This window comes from Schistocerca piceifrons, chromosome 5, assembly GCF_021461385.2.
Source record: "Schistocerca piceifrons isolate TAMUIC-IGC-003096 chromosome 5, iqSchPice1.1, whole genome shotgun sequence".
Lineage (NCBI taxonomy): Eukaryota > Metazoa > Arthropoda > Insecta > Orthoptera > Acrididae > Schistocerca > Schistocerca piceifrons.
In genome coordinates this window covers 255,668,247-255,692,925 of record NC_060142.1, presented here as the reverse complement: position 1 = coordinate 255,692,925, position 24,679 = coordinate 255,668,247, and the positions used below count along the sequence as shown (strand labels likewise).

General features: G+C 41.1%; 1 protein-coding gene across 1 annotated transcript in view; it reads right to left on the bottom strand.

Annotated features, from left to right (window-relative positions):
• The window catches only part of LOC124798924, a 52,973-nt gene extending 28,682 nt beyond the window's left edge, over window positions 1-24,291 (bottom strand). Inside the window, exons 1-3 of the mRNA XM_047262457.1 lie at window positions 24,167-24,291; window positions 17,194-17,329; window positions 9,158-9,335 (exon numbers count right to left, since the gene is read on the bottom strand). Of these exons, the coding sequence (XP_047118413.1) occupies window positions 9,158-9,335; window positions 17,194-17,329; window positions 24,167-24,226 (374 nt within the window). The 5' untranslated portion in view covers window positions 24,227-24,291. The remainder of the gene's footprint in view (window positions 1-9,157; window positions 9,336-17,193; window positions 17,330-24,166) is intronic.
• Between the last annotated feature and the right edge of the window lie 388 nt (window positions 24,292-24,679).

Sequence of the window (24,679 nt, the reverse complement as noted above, 5' to 3'; positions counted from 1 at the left end):
TGGAACTACGTCAGAGAAGTGTGTCCATTGAATGAGGTGTGGTTATAAAATAACGGGATTATTGCTGTTAAACATTTTACTTCAGGAACGTACGTACTTAGTCCCTCCTCTATGCCTACAACGCTCCATACAAATTTTCCATTGATGATAGTAGTGCTGGAAAGGTTCCACTGTGGGGACCTGATAGCACGCACTCCCTTTTCTTTCGATGCTTCAGCGCACTGATGTCTTGTTTCTTTTAATGCAGATTTGACCTTGGGGAATACATAATACACATGCTGCTAGATCCAAGAATAAAGTGGATCGTCCAAACCCAGGATGCTTTTCACCTTAACAGGCACTGCGGTGTTGGCCAGTGCGTTCTCTTTATGCAGAACCCATGAACTGCTTCTCCGTAACCTCAAGATACTAATACTGATTAATAGTTAGACATTCAGGAACCCAGTGAAGATAATAGTTCTATTATTATCGAAAACAACAATCGTCATCGCTTTAATCCTGATATGTCCATTCGAGTTTCTTTAACTACCTAAAGTTAGGGGCTTCCGGTGTATGGATTGGCGCTTACTGTTTAATTCATAAATAAAATATAAAGATTCGTCAAATTTTGTTGTCCTTTCCAAGATAGTAGGATCATTTTTAGTGGTATTGCAAATGTGAGTACAAACATTTTCACGAACTTCTTGTTGATCGATCGTGAGAATTTGCGATAACTTTTTTCATGTTATTTGGTTCTTTGTAAATTCCTAGAGTTTCCCCGATCGGTCTAATACTCAGCCGATTGTTATATCGAATCATCTTACCTACTTTTCGATATTTTCATGTGTTGTTGATGTTGAAGGGCATCTCGTGCGTGAGTCGTCTTCAGCGTCTTCTAGGTCACTTCGGAGACGCTTGAACCACTCAAAGCCTCGTGTACTAGATATACAGTCTCCACCATACAGTTGTTTCAGCAGGAGACAGGTTTTAACAGCAGTTTCTCGAAGTTACGTGCGAAACAACACTACAGTTCGTGGCTCTATTATTACATTACCATTATTCGTGCAAGAAAAGTAACGGGCCTTACACAAACGAAGGCCACGGTCGCACTGACTTGTCTACATACACCAGAGATGAAGAAATCGACTGAAAAGTCCTCAAGATTCACAGATATTGATCGTTCATCTTTGTCACATACCTACTTACTCTGTGAGAATAGCAACCATGTTATTTTATAGCCACTCATACAACATAATTTGTTGATTCTTGATGAACAAATTATTCTTGCCGAAGTTCGTGAGAATAAAGCGTACAAGACGATATAAGAAAAAGAAGGAAGTTCAACTCCCATGTTCGGGCTTATGCACGAGATAAGCCTGCTCTCCCGCAGATACTGCAGTGCGCTGTAGAAAGCAAAGAGGGTCAATGAGGCGGGGAAATCATGAAGCCAGTTATTGCTACATCGAGGTATCCGTGTAAGTGTATCTACGCTGTGAACCAACACCACATAGCTCACGAAAAAGAACTTCCAATAAAATGAAGCTAAAAGAAACCAATAAAATTCAGTAGCGATTACTTTTGATAAGAGAAATGTAACACAAAGGTGTAGTGAAATTTCTGCTGTAAGTGGTAACGAAAAGTCACAGAAGTTCAGGAGGTACCAGGTCAACTTCCCTCTGCTGAGCGAATGTCTAGGATTCGGTTTACAGCCTGTGGAGACAACCAGTGTCAACTAAAACCACTAAAACCATAACGGTAAAATTTTACATGTCTACATCTCCGTCAATATCTGTACTCAGTAAGGCACCGTACTGTTGCCACTATTACTTCCCTGTAATCTTGTTTCAGTCGCGAATTGTCTGTGGAATGAACAATTGTTACTGAGCTTCTGTGTGAGCTCGAATCTCTCTCATTTTACTTTAATCGTCTCTTAGTGAGCTATATGTAGGAGGAAACAAAGGAAAAAAGTCCAGGTTGGATGTTGTAGTGGGACGAAATTAAGCGTCACCCATCCACCAATGTCAGCCCAGTTTGCAGGTGACTATTAGTTTAATTTAGTTTGTTTATGTATTTTTCTTATTATTTGTAATAGATGTGAATTATCTAAAAGTTTTGTATTTTTTTTATGTGTTTCATGTACGGAGAGGGCGGCGCAATGAACGGAGACAGCATCTTCGTTGCCGCGACCAGAGAGGAAATTGCTGGCCGCTATACGTCGCGGGTCGACAGCCAAGGAGCAACAGAAGATCCTGGAACCGAGTTGTTGCGTCGTGCTTCTAAAAAAATTAAAAATGAATTTTTTTGTACTCTTTTTGTACAACAATGACGTCATATAGAGCTTAATCTTATTAAAAGTCAGTCCTATTTTGCCAACGGTCAAGTTCACATCTGTATGTGTAGGAAGCTAATAAAATAGTGTATGCTACTAAAGTTGAAACACGTGTTCTGAGGATTATTTATGAAGAATTATGTGAACGGAATAATAATATATTTGACAAGACTATTGATTCTGACAGCGTTCATCGAAACTTTGAATCTCAAAGGTTTATTTAATGTGTGATTCTGATATCGATTAAATCAAGATAACGTGTGTCAATATAATTTCTGAGGAGAAACAAAAGAAATTTAAATCGAAAAAGTTTATGAAAGCCAATTGGTCCAAGTGATGAAATTCTTTGCATACGACTCAACTGATGTTTTACAGTTTCGTTCAAGAAACATTCTATGACAATTTAAAAAGAATATAAATCATTTTGAAGTGGGCTGTAACTGACGTAGGTGACGAAGTCTGCACATGGTCATATATCAAACGAAAATCGGTTATAAAAAACTTACTTCGTTACACTACAATGTCCAGCCATAAACAGGAATAACACTGTTGTACTGTATATGTCGTATTGGGCAGTAAAAAAAAAATCAATTGAAAAGGGAAATCTTCTTCTCACGCACTTTCCGTACAAGGCCAGTTATGTCCTGATACGGTTACCAACATTTTGTCAGTCTTCCAGGATCCCTCGCTTTTGGTTTAAAGTTCTTTATCTCACCTAGCCTCTCTGGATCCATTCATAGTAGATGTTCGTTGCATTTCATTTTGTTTCGTCCAGCTTTTCATTCACAATCTAAATTTTTACCTCCTGTCGAATATCTTCTTTTCGTATTTTGTCTGTTCTCTTACATTCCTTCTCTGGTCTAAGACATCTTATTCAGCTGAGCCAATGACTTGAAGAATTTGTCGTGCCAGACTCAGTGATATTGGGTATGAGTTGAACTTTGGCCACGCTTCAGGTTTTGCATTTGCCTATGAATATCTGAACTGTCGCAAAGTTGGTACTCATTTGGTACCACGAGAAGTAGCAAACAGAAACCTTTCGGAGATGTGGAATTCCGATTTAAAGGATTTTCAAGACAAAGAAAAATAATTAACAGTCTCCCAGTAAGTGTTGGGAGGCGGGTCCATTACTGTGAACCATCGAAATGGACGGATATGCTGTGCAAACCTTCACCTTAGCCCGCAGCAAAAGTTTCAGACACCAATCTTCCGCAGGAGAGGCTGTCATAACAGTGCCTTCGGATATGGAAGGTCCAGTGCTGGTTCACTGCACTATGTGGTGTCGAATGGTGAACAGTGACAGCTACAGTGAGTTACTGCGAGACGTAAAACCTGACTCAAACCGAAAAGGAAAGTGGAGCTTTCGAAGTTACTTCTGGATGATACCCTCTTTTACGCATCTGGTGAAGTACTGCAGAGCATTAAAAATTTTACTTATGAGCTGACTTACACCCATCCTACAGTCGTGACGTCCTACACGTAATTTTCAATTTTTGGATCCGATGAAGGATCAACTCTTTCAGAAAGTTGTGAAGACGTTGAACAAGCAGATATGAAAGATGCTGCAATGCTTCCTTGAGATTGGAACTACGTTGTCAAGAGATGATACAATTGCATAGGGATTGACAGCGACGATATAGAGATGATGGTATTGCAGTGTTATTTTCCCGATTAAAAGTTTCTCTATAGAGATAATCTTATTTTTTTGCTTTTCCCACTTAAGGTGCACAACAGTTTCGAGACATATACGTAGCGTATGTACCAAAGATTAAAATGAAATTACCTTATATCAAAACATATGTGGGCTGGAGCTTTTTTTACAAATTCGACAGTTTAAGTACATAAGCCAGTCTATAAGACACGGCGGTCGGTGTGTTTACCCTGAAGTTAGTTTAATTGCAGTTTCCTGTTTGCTCCGGGAATTCAGAATTCTTATTCATGATTTATTGTGTTGGAGTGGTGTAGAACAGTAATTCAAGTTACCGGGCCCAGCGTCAAAGTTGCTTCACTGACATTGTTACCTTGAAAATCAGTGATCAATGTGGGTGTTGTTATTTTACCCTCTCTCCGTACTGACATTTTCTCTGTGTACTGCCGATCTGGATACTGTCTTTGAACCAGATATATAATGCCTATATGGCAGATTTATAATTGGATACTTGGTGAACTAGTTTCATGGCATTTTTGATGTAGTTTTGACCTGAGCATTTCAATAATTAAATTTATTGTTCAAATGATTTGTCTGTAGCCTCCTATCTGTTTCTAATTTATATTTTGAACACTCAATTGAAATTGTGTCAGCGCATAGGGGTTCAATGGGATGTTGTGAGATTAGCCGTGATAAATTGGTTTGGTGTGCGGGCAGCTGGGGTGTTCATAACTGAATATTTACTAGTGGATGGTTTGTACTGTAGGTATCTGCGCTAAACTTGGCTTCTTAAGGGCCTTGTAATGCTTGAGTTTTCGAGCCTGGTTGGGGCTTGTGATCCTTAATTCCCACCTCCGCAGTCTGTCAGTACACTTCTTGTCCGTACAGCGTCTGGCGAGCCGACGCGATAGCGAGGCTTTAGCTGTGGCTACTGTTGTGTGCGACGGTATCATCGGGATCCTCTCCATGAACGGAGCTTACACAAAAGATTAGTAGAATTCCTTCTGTACTACCTGGAAAAGTCTTTGACATAAGTTGGGAGTGTTTTCTTTAGTAGCTTGTACTCTCCAAGCAGACACCAAATTCTATTTTAGGGAAAAGAGTTCTAATTTTGTATATTAACGTAACTTGAAATTCTCTAGTGAGATTGGCATGTTTCTTACTATTGTATTTTTATACGTCTAAAAGAAAAAAAGATTCCCATGTTAATGTGTTCCTAAAAATGTTAGTGGACATGAATTTTGCCCTCCAATGGTATTCATTAAGACTATGGGGGGTCCTCTTGCCCCGGTGACAGCGATTAGTGGGTATTGTTCAAATTTACTTTAATGAGTGGGGTTGCAATCACCTCATATCCCTGTATCGAACTCTTGGTATCTTGCTCTTTAGGGGCAAGGCATTATTAGTATGGTTGCCAGCCCTTCAGGTTTCTTATGTGTTGTAAATATATTCTGGTATTTGACATTATTCATTTGGAACTTGGTTATTAATTGGTTCATCTGAAATTAAGTATTACTTATTGACCTGTTGCTCAATAAGAGGTTGTTATTGAAGTCATTCAAACAAATTTTGAAGTTCCTTTAAATTAAATTATTGTTTTTATATCTAAAAGCTTTATATTTCCGAATTGTTGCTTTAAAATTGTAAACTTTGTTTGAGTTTCGGGATCTTTGTATTTCCACGTAAAATACATGGTTTTAATTCTAAAACTTTTCATGAAGAAATTGTTTTGTATGCAATGAATGATGAATGATGAATCAGAGGTCTGTGGTCCAGTCCTTCCATTAACATTGACGTTGGCGATTGTAACCCCATTACACTGTTGTACAGAATGACCAAATTACTCAGCTCAGAATAAGAATTAAAAGTAAATGAAACCAAAGTGGTTGCAACAATTTACAGCTGAAGTTACACTAGCAATATACCTAACATCAATCCTGCTGACAAAATAGCACTCGAAGTGAAGAAATTCTGATGCCGTAGCGGCATATTGGTTCTCGATGGATGAAGTAAGGAAGCTGTAAGGAGAACGCTAACACAGGCAAACAGGCAAAGTATGTCTACTAGCATAAACCGTGGGTCTTAAATTGAAGACGAAATTCCTGAGAAAGAACGTCTGGACCACAGCAGTGTATGAAATTATCGTATGGCATTTATTGGTCGGGATATTCCCTTCGGAGTTCGGCCGCCGTATTTCAAGTCTCTTTAGCTGACGCCGTTTCAGCGACTTGCTTGTCGATGAATTCTGTCTCCATAAGCTATATCATGCAGTAGTTACAAGTAGCTAAGCTGTTTCTCTGCTGCTAATACCTTGGAAATCTGGTTATCTATGTTAGCTGGATCTACGTTGGACACTGGTGGTGCTAGGATGTTGGGTTTCAAAAAGAATACAATGAGTATAAGCACTTATATTTACTAGTGGAATATCACTTTAAATCAGGAGAAATCCGCAAAATGTTTACAAGACCAAAGTTTTTCGTTGTGTTATTATCACTAATCATGTAGATGACGTCTACAAAATTCTTCACTTACGCTAAGTATGATTCCTCTGACGACAAAAGTCACTGCTCTTGTTGTTCTGCCGAAGAGCTATTTCATGTCACGAGAAGAAGTTGTAAGGAATCCTTTAGGTACACATGAACTATAGGATGGTATCGTGTCTGGAAACATGGACATCAAGAACATGGAGCAGTGTGTCACTGAGGAATTGCCGCTCGTTGTTGCGCCAGTGAAGTGAGACTCCCTGTTGTTTGCATATGAAATCACTAATGTCTTCTTGAATTTGTTGAAAAACCTACGGCTGTGGCACTCCATGACTATCTTTCCAGTTTCTGTGCATGTCCTCAAAAAGAATATATGGTACACCTTGTCATAAAAATTAAACAAAACACTTTCACTTATGGCTAGTCTCTTTTATGCTGAACGAATGACTTATGGTTCTTCTACATCTACATCTACATTTCTACTCCGCAAGCCACCCAACGGTGTGTGGCGGAGGGCACTTTACGTGCCACTGTCATTACCTCCCTTTCCTGTTCCACTCGCGTATGGTTCGCGGGAAGAACGACTGCCGGAAAGCCTTAGTGCGCGCTCTTATCTCTCTAATATTACATTCGTGATCGCCTCCGGAGGTATAAGTAGGGGGAAGCAACATATTCGATACCTCATCCAGAAACGCACCCTCTCTAAACCTGGACAGCAAGCTACACCGCGATGCAGAGCGCCTCTCTTGAAGAGTCTGCCACTTGAGTTTGCTAAACATTTCCGTAACGCTATCACGGTTACCAAATAACCCTGTGACGAAACGAGCCGATATTCTTTGGATCTTCTCGATCTCCTCTGTCAACCCAACCTGGTACGGATCCCACACTGATGAGCAATACTCAAGTATAGGTCGAACGAGTGTTTTGTAATCCACCTCCTTTGTTGATGGACTACATTTTCTATGGACCCTCCCAATGAATTTCAACCTGGCATCCGCCTTACCAACAATCAATTTTATATGATCATTCGACTTCAAATCGTTCCGTACGCATACTCCCAGATATTTTACAGAAGTAACTGTTACCAGTGTTTGGTCCGCTATCATATAATCATACAATAAAGGATCCTCCTTTCTATGTATTCGCAATACATTACATTTGTCTATGTTAAGGGTCAGTTGCCACGCCCTGCACCAAGTTCCTATCCGCTGCAGATCTTCCTGCATTTCGCTGCAATTTTCTAATGCTGCAACTTCTCTGTATACTATAGAATCATCGGCGAAAAGCCGCACGGAACTTCCGACACTATCTAGTAGGTCATTTATATATATTGTGAAAAGCAATGGTCGCATAACACACCCCTGTGGTCCACCAGAGGTTACTTTAATCTCTGTAGACGTCTCTCCATTGAGAACAACATGCTGTGTTCTGTTTGCTAAAAACTCTTCAATCCAGCCACACAGCTGGTCTCATATTCCGTAGGTTCTTACTTTGTTTAGCAGGCGACAGTGTGGAACTGTATCGAACGCCTTCAGGAAGTCAAGGAAAATGGCATCTACCTGGGAGCCTGTATCTAATATTTTCTGTGTCTCATGAACAAATAAAGCGAGTTGGGTCTCACACGATCGCTGTTTCCGGAATCCATGTCGATTCCTACAGAGTAGATTCTGGGTTTCCGGAAATGACATGATACGCGAGCAAAAAACATGTTCTAAAATTCTACAACGTATCGATGTCAGAGAAATAGGCCTATAGTTATGCGCATCTGCTCGGCGACCCTTCTTGAAAACTGGGACTACCTGTGCTCTTTTCCAATCATTTGGAACCTTCCGTTCCTCTAGAGACTTGCGGTACACGCCTGTTAGAATGGGGGCAAGTTCTTTCCGTACTCTGTGTAGATTCGAATAGATATCCAGTCAGGTTCAGTGGATGTTCCTCTGTTGAGTGATTTCAGTAGCTTTTCTATTCCTTGGACACTTATTTCGATGTCAGCCATTTTTTCGTTCGTGCGAGCATTTAGAGAAGGAACTGCAGTGCGGTCTTCCACTGTGTAACAGCTTTGGGAAAAGGTGTTTAGTATTTCAGCTTTACGCGTGTCATCGTCTGTTTCAATGCCATCATCATCCCAGAGTGTCTCGATATACTGTTTTGATCCACTTACTTATTTAACGTAAGACCAGAATTTCCTAGGAGTTTCTGTCAAGTCGGTACATAGAATTTTACTTTCGAATTCACTGAACGCTTCACGCATAGCCCTCCTTACGCTAATTTCTACATCGTTTATGTTCTGTTTGTCTGAGAGGTTTTGGCTGCGTTTAAACTTGCAGTGAAGCTCTCTTTGCTTTCGCAGTAGTTTCCTAACTTTGTTGTTGAACCACGGTAGATTTCTCCCGTGCCTCACAGTTGTACTCGGTACGTACCTGTCTAAAACGTATTTTACGATTGGCTTGAACTTTTTCCATAGACATTCAACATTGTCAGTTTTGATTCTTGAGACCCATAAGTGCAAATGACGCTGATTTTAAAATGAAATGTTGCTTCATCACTGAGGTGAAAGCAGATCGTTCCTGTGTTCACAGAACAAACGAGTTTAGGAGCTCCATGTATTTCCGTGTTTGTGGGTAGGTCGAAATGGTCTTTCACATTATAGGTTAGGTGATAGATTTATTGAATATAAGAGTTACAAGGCATGATGAGGATTAGTGGTGGATGCTGTACTCGGCCCAGGACTTGGCGTACTTCTTCCTGTATTCTCCAGATGGGTCATACTTGTCCAGCAGCTTCTTCATGAGGTCTGGGAGGCGGCGCGAAATCTCTCCGAAGAAACCTCCGATCTTCTTGTGCTGTGTCTCAGTGCACTTGGCGCAGTCTGTACGCACTATTTCGGGCAGCACCTCTGCAAAAGAAAATTTAAAATCATTGAATTTTGTTGTGCTTCGGGATGGAGGCCGGTTTTGAATGTGTAGATTGGGGTGAGCAGTGCGTAAATTGTTGACATAGTCGCTAGGGTCCTCAGGCGTCAAACACAGCTACTCCTTAATTTTTCTGGAAATACTACTACGTCAACAGTTCTGCCACATCATCACATTCCCAGATTCAAAACTTGTCGTTTGACATCAGGTCTGAAGTATCAAGGCTGTAGCCAACGACAAAAGATGAATGACAGATCCCAGGCGTTTTAAAACATAGCCATTTGGCTAATTGAGTATACTGCAGAAGAAACTACGCCATTAAACAAAAACTTAGGTACCAATCAAGCTGCTACGTCTTCTTATGGGGAAATATCAAGTCAAGAACTTAATGGAACATTCGTGAAGTAAATAGTGGGCCATGTTTTACAGGTTAACTTTGTTACGAGGACGTTTAAATGTCTGACAACAACAGGATTACGGAGAGAATTATAAGATGTACTACATTAAGTATTAAGTGAAGAATTTAGGTTGTTTTAATTACACATATATTTAGTAGTACCGTATCTACTAGCAGAATTAAAGGTTTTAATTTCTATCTTTTATTTCCTTTCAAAACGCGTAAAGTACGTATCGCACATACACGATCTTAGGCCTAATTTTTCGGGTACACAAGTTTTGATTTTTAACGTTAGTTTAACTGTATTACTTTACTATATTAATATTATACATGTATATTAGTGTTCCACATAACGTTAGTGGCTTTTGTGAGCTGTAGTTAATAGAATATTATTGTTTTTACCTAAATAAATTTTGTTAAAAATATTTAAAGAACCATGAGCAAGAAGTGTTTGAGCTGCCGTAGGAAAGTCAGTTCTGGGGTTCTGTGCAGCTGTTGTGGCAGATGTTTACATTGGGGTGACGATAGTGCCATGGGAATCGGAGAAGTGAATGGGTCTCTTTCATGGTATTGCAGATTATCTTCAAGGCATAGGAAAATAGCGGAACGGGAAGGGAACATAAGAGCCCATCAGGCTGAACTGGATAGTGCTAGGGAGGAACTGATGAGGTTAAGGGCGGAGGAGGGTGAAGACAGGTGGGAAGTGGTAGCAAGGAACAGGGGCCACTGAAAGAGAACAGTATCAGACAGTTTCATCATTGGCACAAACAATAGATTTGCCTTGTTACCTCAGTCAGCTAAGGAAGAGTCTGAACTAGATGAAAGTGTATTCAGCACTCAACAGACTTTCACTAGGAAACCAACTGTGGCAAAAAACCTAGAAAGTAGGAGGAAAGTTCCGTTGTCAGGTAGTAGCTATGAAAGAGGTGTAGGCCAGAATTTGCAGAAAAAATTAGCTGACAGGTACAAAGTCACAAGTATTTTCAAGCCCAGTGCATGTCTTAGCCAAGTGATAGACGCTGTAGGATGATTGTGCAAAGGTTTTACAAAGCAGGATCATGTTGTGGTAGTGGGTGGAGCGGGAAACAGTATTGATGGGGACCAGGGCTACAATATTAAGTGTTACCTAGTGAAAATAACATCTGCAACGAACCATACAAATGTTTGCTTGGTTTTTGCTCTCATGCTGTATGACTGGCCCGAATTGAACAGCTCTGTCAGGAAGGTCAATATGAAGCTACTTTTTCAAGCATAGGTTTGGTTCATACTGATGGTATTGGTAGGTGGGACTTCACAAGACATGGCCTGCATCTCAGTAGGAAAGGGAAGGTAAACTGGCTGGGATGATAGCAAAATCTTTAAGTTGGGGGCACTGGAACTCATGGGATTACTTTTTTAGGCTAAGATCAGTATCCAATCATCCTACATTGGTTGGAATCAAACTTCATGAAAAGTTCAGACAGGCAGGCACTAGGGATGTGAAAATATCACAAGATTCTCATAACGGTACAGTGAAATTAATGTTTGTATGTCACAAGATTCACATAAAAGTACAATAAAAATAATGTTAATATATTGCATCAGAATATCAGGGGATTAAAAAACAAAGTAGATAAGCTTCTTGTTTGTACAGAATATTTAGAAACTGAGGATGGAATAGATTTACTATGCCCATCCGAACATCATGTAGTCACAGGTATGGAAATGGTAAATGTAAGTGGATATAAGCTTTCAGCACATGTAAGTAGAGTCACTATGGAACGAGGACGTATGTTAAAATCAGTCATAGTATGAAAAATTTGGAAACTAAAAAATTTTGCGCAGACCAACGCATAGATCATGTGCATATGAGCAGAAACTAAATAAAGGCACTTTTAAAATTGTAGCTGTTTCCCCATTGGGAAATTTTCAACTATTGTAGAAAACCGTGGATTATTTGTTGTGCATCCTGTCAGAAAAAGGAAACAAATTATTGTTTGTGGGGATTTCAACGTAGATTTTCTGAAAGAGTCAGATAGAAAGCTTGACCTAGAAGTATTACTTGGTTCTTTTAATTTGACATCAGTTATTGATTTTCCTACTCGGGTGGTACAGGAAATCAGCACACTGATAGATAACGTTTTCATAGACGAAAATAAGTTTAATTAAACAAAAATTTTTCCAGTTAAGCATGGTCTGTCTGATCATGATGCAAAGCTAGTTACAGTATATGATATAGCTCTGTACAGTAATGCAAAACAGCCCTCCAAAATAGTGTGTCCCATTAACGATTTAACACTTCAAAATTTTAGGGGAACCTTGCAACAGACTGGGATGAGGTGCACAGGGAACATGATGCTAATTTAAAATTTAACCTATTTCATAATACCTTTGAGAGTATATTTGAAAATAGTTTCCTAAGAAAACAGTGAAATATAATTGTAAAAGTCATAGCTTACCAAAGGGATAAAAATATCTTACAAACAGAAAAGGGAAATGTATCTTATAGCTAGGAGGAGTCATGACCTCAAAACTATGAAACATTATAAAAACTACTGCACTGTATTAAGAAAAGATTTTAAAAAGTTCAGAAGTATGTCCTTATGTCTGAGATTAGCACATCTGATAATAAAATTAAAACAATTTGGAATACTGTGTAAAGGGAAACAGGGCAACTGAGAGCACAGGAAGACACGTTCCACATCATTACGAAATGTCGTATTCATGATCTATGAAAAAAGGATTAATTTATGTATGTAGAGAAAATTTATCATAAACTATATCACGACAAATATGCGCACTTCCACAGCATATGTAACTCCTAAAAAGGCTGTACGCAGGGATGTCTAAATATATAGCAATTGCTTTTCCAGTGTAGGCCTACAGATAACTACCTCACCAGCGTACAGCTTGTGAATAAAGATACAGGTAAAAGAATACTTGTTGGAAAGACAGGCAGGGAAGACGATTTTTCGCCAAAACCCATCCTTGTTCCAAAAAAGTTAACATTTCGAAGCTGATTACATTTTTTGGTATATACAGACGTCTAAGAATAGACTCGCAGAAAGGTATCTTATAATTATTGACCAAATAAGACACTCTGCAGTGAAAACAGTCACTAAAACATAGGGTCGAAATTTAGCTTGTTTTCATACGAGTTGAAATTTTCATAACCATCTCCCCTCCATTAGTTGTCAATGTCATCAGAAAGTCAAGAAATGAGGTCAACTGTTTACACACGCATCTATCAGCAACCCTTAGTAGATACCCTTAGGACATGACACTGACACTGACACTGTTTTCCAAACAGGTGGCTCAATAACCTTATACCTTAGTGGCAAAAGGAGGGGGCGGTCTTCCAGTCGACAATTCTCAACTTCCTGGGAGAATAAAAGTGTGTGTAGGGCCGGGAGAAGAATTTCTCGCGAAACTAAAGCTGTGAGGGCGAGTCGTGGGTCACTCTTCGATAGCTTGGTCGGTGTAACACTTTAGACGTTCTTGGATATTCCAGTCGGTAGATCACTTGTCCGCGAAAGGCAAAAGTTGGAGTCTGGAGTTCCGGTATCGCAGTTTCATTCTGCCAAGGAGTTTCAGTATCAAAACTGTTCGGGAAGCACATAGAATTCAGAGGCAGTGGGATTTGGTACTAATATTTTCATTCGTGTACTGCTCAGGTTTTAATGAAATACGGGAAGACATTACATCTGTCTCAACCTGAAACTTTCGCTCCATAAAAATATAAACACCAAGAGTAATAAGCCACCGCTTACGAACGCCAAATTCTATGGGGAGTATGCCAGTAGATTATTAGATATAGAGGCCTACTGGGTGGAAACTAGTGCATTAATTTTATGTTGAAAGGTAATAACAAGATTTCCAATAAAACCATTTACGTAAAGTAATTCCAAACATTGAATACATGTGTCAAATTGGGTAATTCACGCTTGTAGAAACAAGCTATTGCGCTAATAGAATTGAAGAAATATTAGGGTTCAAGTGCCTTTAGAATAAGTTAACTAAAGTCAAAACACAAGCATCGACTGGCTGAAGAAGGACCAGGAAGTGTGGTTCTGACATTAACTAGGGAGTCATCCCGCCCTCGTATAGCTGTCCGTAGCGAACTGTCATAAAGTGAGTCGAATAGCGTAGACAGAATGCCATCTTCCACTGTACGAGACTTGAGGCTAGGAAAGGAACAGATCAATTAGCGGAGAATGATAGTGGTAATTAGGCATTTACTTGTGATTAACTGAGTACCAGAAGTTAGAGCGACGTAATGTCTCTTGCTGGAAGCATTGCGAAAGTAAGTTCGCGGCCTATCCTACGACATGCAGAAGTCCAATGATATAAGCCACTCTGTCGAAGGGCAGATAGTTATGGTTCGACGCTGCGGTAAGAGCATCTATGAAACGGTGAATATGGTCGGCTTTTCACGTGATTAGGTCGTGAACCGGTACGGGAACTGTTTGAAGGTTGTGAAAAAAAAAATAGTTGACATGGCTCTGAGCATTATGCGACTTAACTTCTGAGGACATCTGTCGCCTAGAACTTAGAACTAATTAAACCTAACTAATCTAAGGACATCACACGCATCCATGCCCGAGGCAGGATTCCAACCTGCGACCGTAGCGGTCGCCCGGTTCCAGACTGTAGCGCCTAGAGCCGCACGGACACTCCGGCCGGCGAAGGTTGTGAAACTACGGGTACACCACAAGCTGATGGACGTCCACGTTCCACCACATAACGTGGAGCTCGGAGATATCTCGCTCTCCGGGCACAAGTGTTTCGGAGCACGGACACGCCGTTATCGGTATTGGACCGTGGATCAAGTGGAGGCTTGTCACCTGGTCTGCTGAATCACATTTCTTGTTACTCCAGGTCGATGGTCATGTCTGGATATACCGTCATCAATCCGAAGGTTCATCGCACCAAGATTACCGCTTAGCGCGCTATGGAGGACTTTCACTTGGATTTCCATAGGATCTGTGGTAAAAATTGACGGCACCATCACAGCTGTGGACCACAGTAACATTATTGCGGACCGCCTGTATCCCTTTACGTTTGATATCTTACCCGATCGTAATGGCATCTTCCAGCAGTATAACTGCCCGCATCACAAGACCAGAATCATGCTACATCAGTTTTAGTAGCAAGACAGTGAACTCAAATTGGTATTTTGGTCACCAAATACGTATGAAAAGATACCAAATAAACGCATCTGTGACTCTTCAGGGTGCCAGCTCCGCCACTACATATCTGCAGCCCGTGATTTACAGAAAACTCGTGGGCAGTGCGTAGAGATTTGGTGTCATAAACCTTCACAGATCCAACTAGGACTTTGAAAAATCTTTCCAAGCACACTTCCTTATTACGTACCAACAGTGTACGAAAAGAATACTAATCAGCTGGTGACAAAATTTTGGCTCGTTCGGGTGTCTACTTGTGAGATTTGCAATTTTTAACGGTAATAACAATGAACAACTGGACGATAGAGTAGGCCTCTGACTAGCTGAATGAACTGTTATACCGCCATCACTACAGTCATTAGGCGAGCTTGAAGATGTAATAGAATTGAAACTGAGTTACCACCATGAGTAGTGTTGTAGTGTCATGTGTTATGCTTTGGTCAACCAATTAATATTCCTTCTTTCATTTAGAGACAGTGTGTGTAGTATTTTGAGCTGATTTTTGATCCCAGACAGCTTTGTTGATGGTACACAGGGTGGTGAGGAATAAACTGAAAAGCTTGCAAGGGAGTTGCAGATTAGGTTATGCTAATAAATAATTGTTCAGCTGATAACTCGATAAGTTGCGCTGTTCCGGAGTTAATTAACATTGTAGTTAGCTAATCAGGCTCAGATTATAGCGCAGGCTTTTCCTCGAGTTCGATACTTACTACCGTCCCATATTCAACTTTTTTATCGCTCTCTTGTTCGGTTTTAGGAACTCAAACGATGAACACGTTTGGCGACACCTTCTCTGGCTCGCGCAACGACCTGATTGACTAATTTCAATGCTAATTAAGTCGGAAACGGCGCAACGTTTGGAATTTCATTCTTAAAAGTTGTTTCTCAGCACAAGCTACCCTGGAACACTTTTACTAGCTTTTCAGACTGTTTCTGACCGCCCTCTTTAATTGAGAACTACAGAGCAATTCATCACATGCCTTAAGGAAGAATTAAGGCTTGTGATCGGTAAACAATGTTCCATTTTAATCGATCTAATTGTTCTGTTTTTACTAGTCCACTGATGATAAAAGTGTATAGTGTGACAACGGTGGTTTCTTCAGTGGGTATATCTGTGTGCATCCTGTGGAGTGTAATAGAACATTATTATATGAAAGAGAATCCACAGCCTCCCAAGATATGAGGTGATGTATAAAATTGTAACCCCTATGTCAACTTTTCGTTGTGCTTTTGCTATAAAGCATTTGCTGCAATTAGTTCAGTTTCTTGTAGAACTTATTTCTTGGCCTCTCTACTGTCAATACAGAAAGCAGAAGGTCATATTGATGATCCTCCTACATCTTAGGTTAATATGCTCCAAAGCTGTAATACTTTTGTTCGGTATTACTAATATTCTCTGTTTTAAATAGTTTTCCTGGATTTTAACGAGTAACTCCAAATGGATTTGGGTGTTGCTAATAAGGCATAGCTATTGATCGGCATGCATATGGTGCAGCCTTAAATAGATGATGCATGATCTATAATGGAATCGGTGTCTACTGAACATTCGTTTTAAGGAGTTCGATCTTTTTAAAAGAAGTATTCTTAACCAACGCAAATACTAGTGTTGATATGCGTTTATTTCTTTCCATGGCCACACATCACTTTGTTAGTGACGGAAAAACAGCCATCGACTGTGCCGGTTTTTATCGCCACTCCCCCTATCAAGATAATTCCGCTTTCTCTTCTTGCTAACCACGTAAAACAAATAATATTAGATTATTCACAAAGGAAGAACATATATAGGTGGCCTGGCGTTGCGTTACAGCGTAAGGAGATAAGCTGCACAGCTAATCAAATGTGCGTGCCTCGCACAAGGTTACTGGTACCGCAGTAAATCAGGATTTCTCCAATTTTATGCTGGGGACCAATAAACACTATGTATTATGGGAGAAGAATTAATTTTTTGTATGGAATTGGACTATGGTCTCGGAGGTTGTTCACTGTGCACAACATAGTTCTTGCAGTATCAACGACAGTAGACAGGAATTTCAGACTGACTTATATCTTTATTCCAACCCATATATTTCTTTCTAAGCAAACTTATTTAAATTCGGGGAACACTCATATTCCAATCGTCAATGCTCCATTGGGGTCCCGTTACTGCAATCTGCAGCTACGTGATTACTGAATACAGATTCACTGCATCCACGGCACGGGCCTCATTTTAAGTGCGTGAGCTTGTGCTGTGGGCTATACCATCCTACTGGGTAGCGGAGGGTAGACTACGATGGGGCTCACCCTTGAGCGCCTTCCCGGCGGGTCTGCACGCTGCGTCTCCTTCTTCCAGCAGGCAGCGCATCGCATCCTGGACTCGAGTTTCATCCGACAGCAGCTCCTTCAGGTCCAGGCTGTCGAACGTGGCCGGGTACTTCTCCTGCAACACAGCACACCACTCGCTGTAACCAGAGGACTCATTGCATGCACACTAATTCGTATTGCCGAATAAAAGTGGCGGTATCGCCCGTACCCTTCCAAAGGTACCATCCTGGCAATCGCTTTAAACTGTAACTCGGGAGCCTGTTGGGGAACTGGAGCCACCTTCTTCCGAAAATGTTTAGGCACCTTGCCAATGATCCACCTCACGTAGTACATATCTGAAGTCTTCCTCGAAAGGTGAAATTGTCGTTAACGACCACATCCCAAAAGTTTGTCACCTAACTCGGGTACAGCACCAGAAGATGAAGAAGAAGAAGAAGTAGAGGAAACTTAAAAAACGACAGCGGAAATTGATCGTTGATACTGTCACTTATATTTCGAACTAGAACTCTGCTGCCTTACATATACACATGCCGTGCAGGCACTTACTGTGACTATGTTTCAAATATAAATATAGACCCATCGTAAACAGTAACTAAATTTTAAGTTCCTCTACTTTTTTTATTATTGACTACGCATTTTTGAGGCTTTGGTCCTTCATCAGCTGCTGGTTCCCAGGTTTAGGTCTAGTAGCATTTTACTTGGAAAAACATCGATGTAGAAATATGTAGGTTTTAAATTTATCGTTTTTTGTTCAGAATTCTTTTGGTGGATTCCAAAAATGATATATTCCCTGAATATTAGTTGCCTACCTTTCTGGAGGGCCATGCATTTGGACGTAACACTTCAGACTTTACAGACATCACTAGAGATGTTTCACGCACCTAGCGTTTCCCCGTTAAGAGAGGTATTACATAGTTTATCTATTTATGAAGATGTAAATTTTTTACGGTTTCTTACGTCAAAGAGTAATGTGTTTAGTCTGTTTTTCAAATATGTCATCCATTTAATTAAAAACACTAAAGCGTATGACAGAATTTGAAATCCGAATGCTACTGGATAAACTTACTCGGTTTGTAATTTGATATGTTTGCAAAAATAACATTTTCTACAAAAAGAGGATCTATAATAAATAAAACTAAGTGCAATCTGTTACATACCATGGGGTTTGAGAGAAGGAACATGTTTCGCTTAGGTCCTTATTAGTTTTGCGTGTTCGTTGTCAATCGTTTCGTTCAGAATGACAGCGCACTGTCGTTTTTCGTTTCTGTGCACTGCTGAGCTTTCCACACTCTTTTACTTTATGCCTTTTGATTGTGCATTCAAAATGGTCAGTCAGGTATTGATGTCTGTCGTTTTGTGTCCAGCCTGGTACAGAAGGATTCCAACAGTTCACTTACTGTAATTACTTCGTGGAAGGGCTCCATACGTTCTAATACGCTCTCCCTGTGTCTAATACACAAGTTGTGACAACTATGCTGAAAATGTTACACTCAAGCCTTAATTGAGTTTACGTTATTTGCTATTTGCGTATGATGGATTATTGAGTTACTTTTGAACGACACACTGATGTTGACCTCACATTTGTTCAGGATCCTAGGTATCCAGTAGCAGATGGGACCAATAAATGTAATACTATCGCGTGGTATGATATCGCGTGGTATGCTACTATTAAAGTTTTACTCAGTCGTCAGTTGCAGATGCAGCTATTACGCCATGACGCCTGTGTGCCAGTCAGCGAAACCGCGGTCTGCGCCAGTGGTGGCGCTACGGCCGACTGGACCGCTCTCCCTCCCGACCCACAACACGCGTACGTCTGTGTGTGTGTATGTATGGGTACCTGGCGCCTCGCCGCTGACCCACACTGACTTGCTGTTTTCCAAAGCCAAGTACGGCTATCTGGTTTGCATACAGCGTATCTTTGCGGCCAGTGTACTTCTGCTAGCCGGTAATCACCACTTCGCATGGAGATATAACCAGTGCTTTTTTTCTAAAAAAACGTTTGAGGGGCCTCCGACATTGGAAATAATCCAGCGAAAATTACTTATAACTGAAGCATGGTATACCACCCGTCTGCTTTCAGCCATGACGTCATCAACATGTAGAACTAAAAAAAAGAAAAAAAAATGGTTTCGGGCTCTTCAGTTGACTTTACAGCTCAAATGAAGCAGGCGATACCGACAAACACCCAAACATGCAAGAGAATGGGCTATCGAACACATCAGTTTACATCGCCTCAAATGAAGTATGCGATTCCCATCAACCCCTGAACAGTAAAAGAAAATGGTGTCGTACACTTCAATTGACCTATAATACACCTCAAATGAAACAGCAAACGGAACGGCAAAACGCAAACGAATTTACAATAACAAAACAAAGATGGCAATGAATCACGAAGGATCACGGTAGCGGAACTGTAGACATCTATCAGTAGCTCGTCTTTGAGCATATGCATATCAGTTTAGCACTACCATCGCTCACTATTAGCGGGAGAGGGCACTACATGCTTGTCGACCTGGCTGCCAGCGATTCAGTTGTCGAGAACGGTTGCCGCAGCTTCGAAATGCTGGAAACAGTCAATAACATAGCTTTCCCCACCAAAAACTGTACTGGTGTCGTTCGTACTGCAATTACCAACCAGAAAAAATGAAATAAAAAATTTACGTCCGTGAAATAAATCCTTGGCACTCTTCCAAGTTCTCAACATCGTAAAAAAAATACTTTGCCGATCAAAAAGTTTTGGGATATGCATCCGCCAGCGTTCCCCCAGAAAAATAGAACTGGATATAACTAATCTTCACTATAACGATATTTGAGTCTCCCATTTCTCTCCCAAGCAACTATATTTTACTTTTTTTGTGGTCATATATATTATTTTTTAAGTTAACATCCCTTTTTCTCAACACACTCTGATCGTACAGAAACGAACGCGATGTGGTCAGAAAGGTTTTTTAACCAGTTTCTGACATTGTCCAAAAATTGTGTGCTGAAGTTCACTATTTGTGGAAAGTTTTAACATAAAAGAGTTTTTTATCTACACTACTGGTCATTAAAATTGCTACACCAAGAAGAAATGCAGATGATAAACGGGTATTCATTGGACAAATATCTTATACTAGGACTGACATGTGATTACATTTTCACGCAATTTGGGTGCATAGTTCTTGAGAAATCAGTACCCAGAACAACCACCTCTGGTCGTAATAATGGCCTTGATACGCCTGGGCATTGAGTCAAAGAGAGCTTGGATAGCGTGTACAGGTATAGCTGCCCATGCACAGTTTATCAATAGTAGTGACTGGCGTATTGTGACGAACCAGTTGCTCTGCCACCATTGACCCGACGTTTTCAGTTGGTGAGAGATCTGGAGAATGTGCTGGCTAGGGCAGCAGTAGAACATTTTATGTACCAAGAAAGGCCAGTACAGGATCTGCAACACGCGGTCGTGCATTATCCTGCTGAAATGTGGGGTTTCGCCGGGATCGAATGAAGGATAGAGCCACGGGTTGTAACACATCTGAAATGTAACGTCCACTGTTCAAAGTGCCGTCAACACGAACAAGAGGTGACCGAGACGTGTAACCAATGGCACCCATACCATCATGCTGGGTGATACGCCAGTATGGCGATGACGAATCCACGCTTCCAATGTGCGTTCACCGCGATGTCGGCAAACACGGATGTGACCATCATGATGCTGTAAACAGAAACTGGATTCATCCGAAAAAGTGAAATTTCGCCATTCGTGCACCCAAGTTCGTCGTTGAGTATACGATCGCTGGCGCTCCTGTCTGTGATGCAGCGTCAAGGATAACCGCAGCCATGGTCGCAGAGCTGATAGTCCATGTTGCTGCAAACGTCGTCGAACTGTTCGTGCAGATGGTTGTTGTCTTGCAAATGTCCCCATCTGTTAACTCATGGATCGAGACGTCACTGCACGATCCGTTACAGCCATGCGGATAAGATGCCTGTCATCTCGACTGCTAGTGATACGAGGCCGTTGGGATCCAGCAAGGCGTTCCGTATTACGCTCCTGAACCCACCGATTCCATATTCTGCTAACAGTCGTTGGATCTCGACTAACGTCAGCAGCAATGTCGCGATACGATAAACCGCAATTGCGATAGGCTACAATCCGACATTTATCAAAGTCGGAAACGTGATCCTACGCATTTCTCCTCCGTACACAAGCCATCACAACAACGTTCCACTAAGCAACGCTGGTCAACTACTGTTTGTGTATGAGAAATCGGTTGGAAACTTTCCTCATGTTAGCACGTTATCGGTGTCGCCAACGGCGCCAACCTTGTGAGAATGCTCTGAAAAGCTAATCGTTTGCATATCACAGCATCTTCTTCCTGTCGGTTAAATTTCACGTCTGTAGCACATCATCATCGTGGTGTAGCAATTTTAATGGCCAGTAGTGTATCATAGGCAAAAAGGCATCATGGATGCACAGCTGCAGACCTATAGTTTACGAATGTAACTTATTAATTGCGAATTAGAGACTCCCTTCTCGTATTGTCTTATTACAAATACATTTTATTTGTTTGAAAGTGTTTATTTACTGTATAATATGTATACAGCATTGCCATAGAAAATGACTGTGGCCATTGCGGTAGTCCATTATCTTGATCTGTCGTACAAGTTCATTTTTCTAAATGAATTTACTTTCCTAGGCGATAAACATATTTGTCATTGTCGCCTTGAGTTGTGATATATCTATCGCTACTACGACCTAACGTGCTTGCTGTAGTTGAAAATGTTAGTCGAGTTGCAATTACAGGTTATGTGGCCCTGCTGACACTCCCCGATCTCTGAGGCTGTACAACCCGGACAAAATTTCTGAATGCAAAACATAGTTTTAGACACATGGTGCTGTGTATACAAGGACGTATCATAAATTCATGATTATTATTTCACGTCGTTCGATACATTCTTAAAGATTTTTCTCTTCATTTCCACAACTACCCTCATCCCAACGAGTACATTCATTTCAAATACTGCCATTATTGAAGACTATAAAAGTAACAAAGTTATGCACAGGTCCCTTGGTTGACGTTTAAAGTGAATAATTAGCTCTCAGTAGTGGCGACGGGAATTCAATGCGTTTCATAAGTGTTTGGTAGTATCCATACATCAGACTTTCGCTGCCATTCTTAACGTAACAGTGAGCTTCATGATTACAATGCCACTACTTACGTACCACGCACCTAACCATTAAAGGGGCGAGGGGTGGAGTGGATAGTCGCGTTCGTGTTCCTCTACGATTCAGCCACCGTACGGTTCGTGCAACCACAAGGTATAGATATCCGTAGAGAGGCCAGACCAGCAGATGGTCCCGGAAGTAGTACAGCAACGTTTCCATGTAGTTGCAGTAGCAACAGTCTGAATGACTTATGCTGGTATCTGACATAAGCCACCACGGAGAAGCTATGTTGCTACTGTGATTAGCTGAAAAGGACGGGAGTCTACAGCCATTATTTTTTCCTAGAACATGACGCTTCAATGTAACGTTTATTGGTCATGGTAGCCCCTTAGATAAAATAATGTGGAGGTTAAATAGTTCCCCACTAGGAATTCCACATGAGGACTACTGAGCTGGTTGTTGTCATTAAGAAAAACAAAACCGTCGCTCTATAAGTCGAAATAGGGAGTGTCACACACCTTAAACGTAGAGGAGTCCGCAGATTGACGACTGGAACAGCTACATAAGTCTTCGCACTGAGTACCATAACAACAAATTATGTCTTAGCTTACGTCACTATTATCGCTAATTACTCCTTACGGCGGAAGGGCGAGAATACATAACAGAACAGCAAAACAAGTGCGTTTACAGGAATCTCAAAACTAGGAACTACAGCACGTTCTCAAATCAGAATGCGTAAATGCCTACCAGTGAATGTGAGTGACCTACAGCCTGAAATATAGATGCAAAAATCGAAGAAAAATCAAAGGACAAGTCTTTAATGAAGGTGTAAAATTCAGATCAACATAGAAATATATCTGAATATGGAAGCAATTTTCGATACCATGATGGAAACGAGGCTGCCAGTTTCACAGACTGAATAAAAATAAGTTGTCGTACGACATATTCAACTGCTGGGTGGTTATAATTAAACTGCAGCTACTCACGGTTCTGTGTGGGCTGTAATTATTGGATGGTAGTCAGACCTGGTAATCATGCTAGTGCGTTAATGTGGAACCTATTTAAGCTGGAAAAAATTAGTTCCCAACTCTATCCCTGTAAAATATCTCGCCAACGTTTCCGGCGCTCACATTGATCAAATTATGTAAGCAGGGTTAATAATAAAGTCAACATTATTCCTTTCTCATTTGTTTAATATTTTCTGCCCACGTCCTGTTCCTAATCCATTACATATGGTAACATTTCTACGCTTCTTGCATTCACAGCGCCAGATTTGCACCTGGTGGCGAGAATTGGAACTAATTCTGTTGCCAGCGTAAATCGGTTCCGCTTTAAAGCAGTAGGATATGTATAAAGTGTCGGTGCCGTATGATAATCACAGCTGACACTGGGCCTCTGTGAGAAGATGCACATTAATTGCAACCACATGGTAGGTTTTGAAGAATACAGCTGAAGTTAGGAATGCTTACAAACCTGAAGTCATATATTCCCTATTGAAACTACGGCAGTCTAAGAAAGTGTGAAATGCGATATCTGAAATATTTGGGACCCACGTACAGTACATTATTGTACGAGAATGGCAGCATGGAGCTTCCGACCTTACCCACCAGGCTACTTGTAAACATACTTGAAAATAAAGGTCGTACAGCAGTTCCTATGTGGAGCGCCCAAAGTAAGTTTGCTACCTGAAAGCATTGTCGACAATTGTGTATGAAGAATTGTGGGTGCTTAAGGAAGACTGTGTTTAATTGAAGACTGTGCACTAGAAACGCGGCGTGGCCCTTGGCGACGGGAGGTGATCCTTACCTCGGCGGCCGCGACGAGCGCCAAGGAGGCGCAGAGGAGCAGAGCTACGTGACGGTTCATGCTGGTGGTGTCGGTGCTGTGAGCTACCTGTTGTCGGCTGTGCCGCAGTGACGGGTGGCGCAGCTTATATGCTGGCCTGGCGTGGCCTGGAGTGGCGGCGTATCGCGCTGCGGCTGCCGGAGGAGGGAGCGGGGGTCGATCACCCGACACCTCAGCCCCACTGGTTCACAGCGGGCCACGGCCGGTTACCACCTCCACCACCACGGCCGGTGTTCCACATTGATTACAAGCCACGACCTAGTCTCCTCAACCACTCTCCACCGCCTCACACAAATGCCGAAGACACATCAAGGTTCAGGTATCATCGTTGACTAAAACTTTCTTATTAAATTTTGTGAGTTGCAAAGTAACTTTCGTTTTTTCTAGGCGAATTCTCAGTCTGTGTTGTTCCAGTTATTAGTGTTCCACACCTCAGTCGGTAGAAGAGAAATCCTTATAGCATCACTTTGTTGC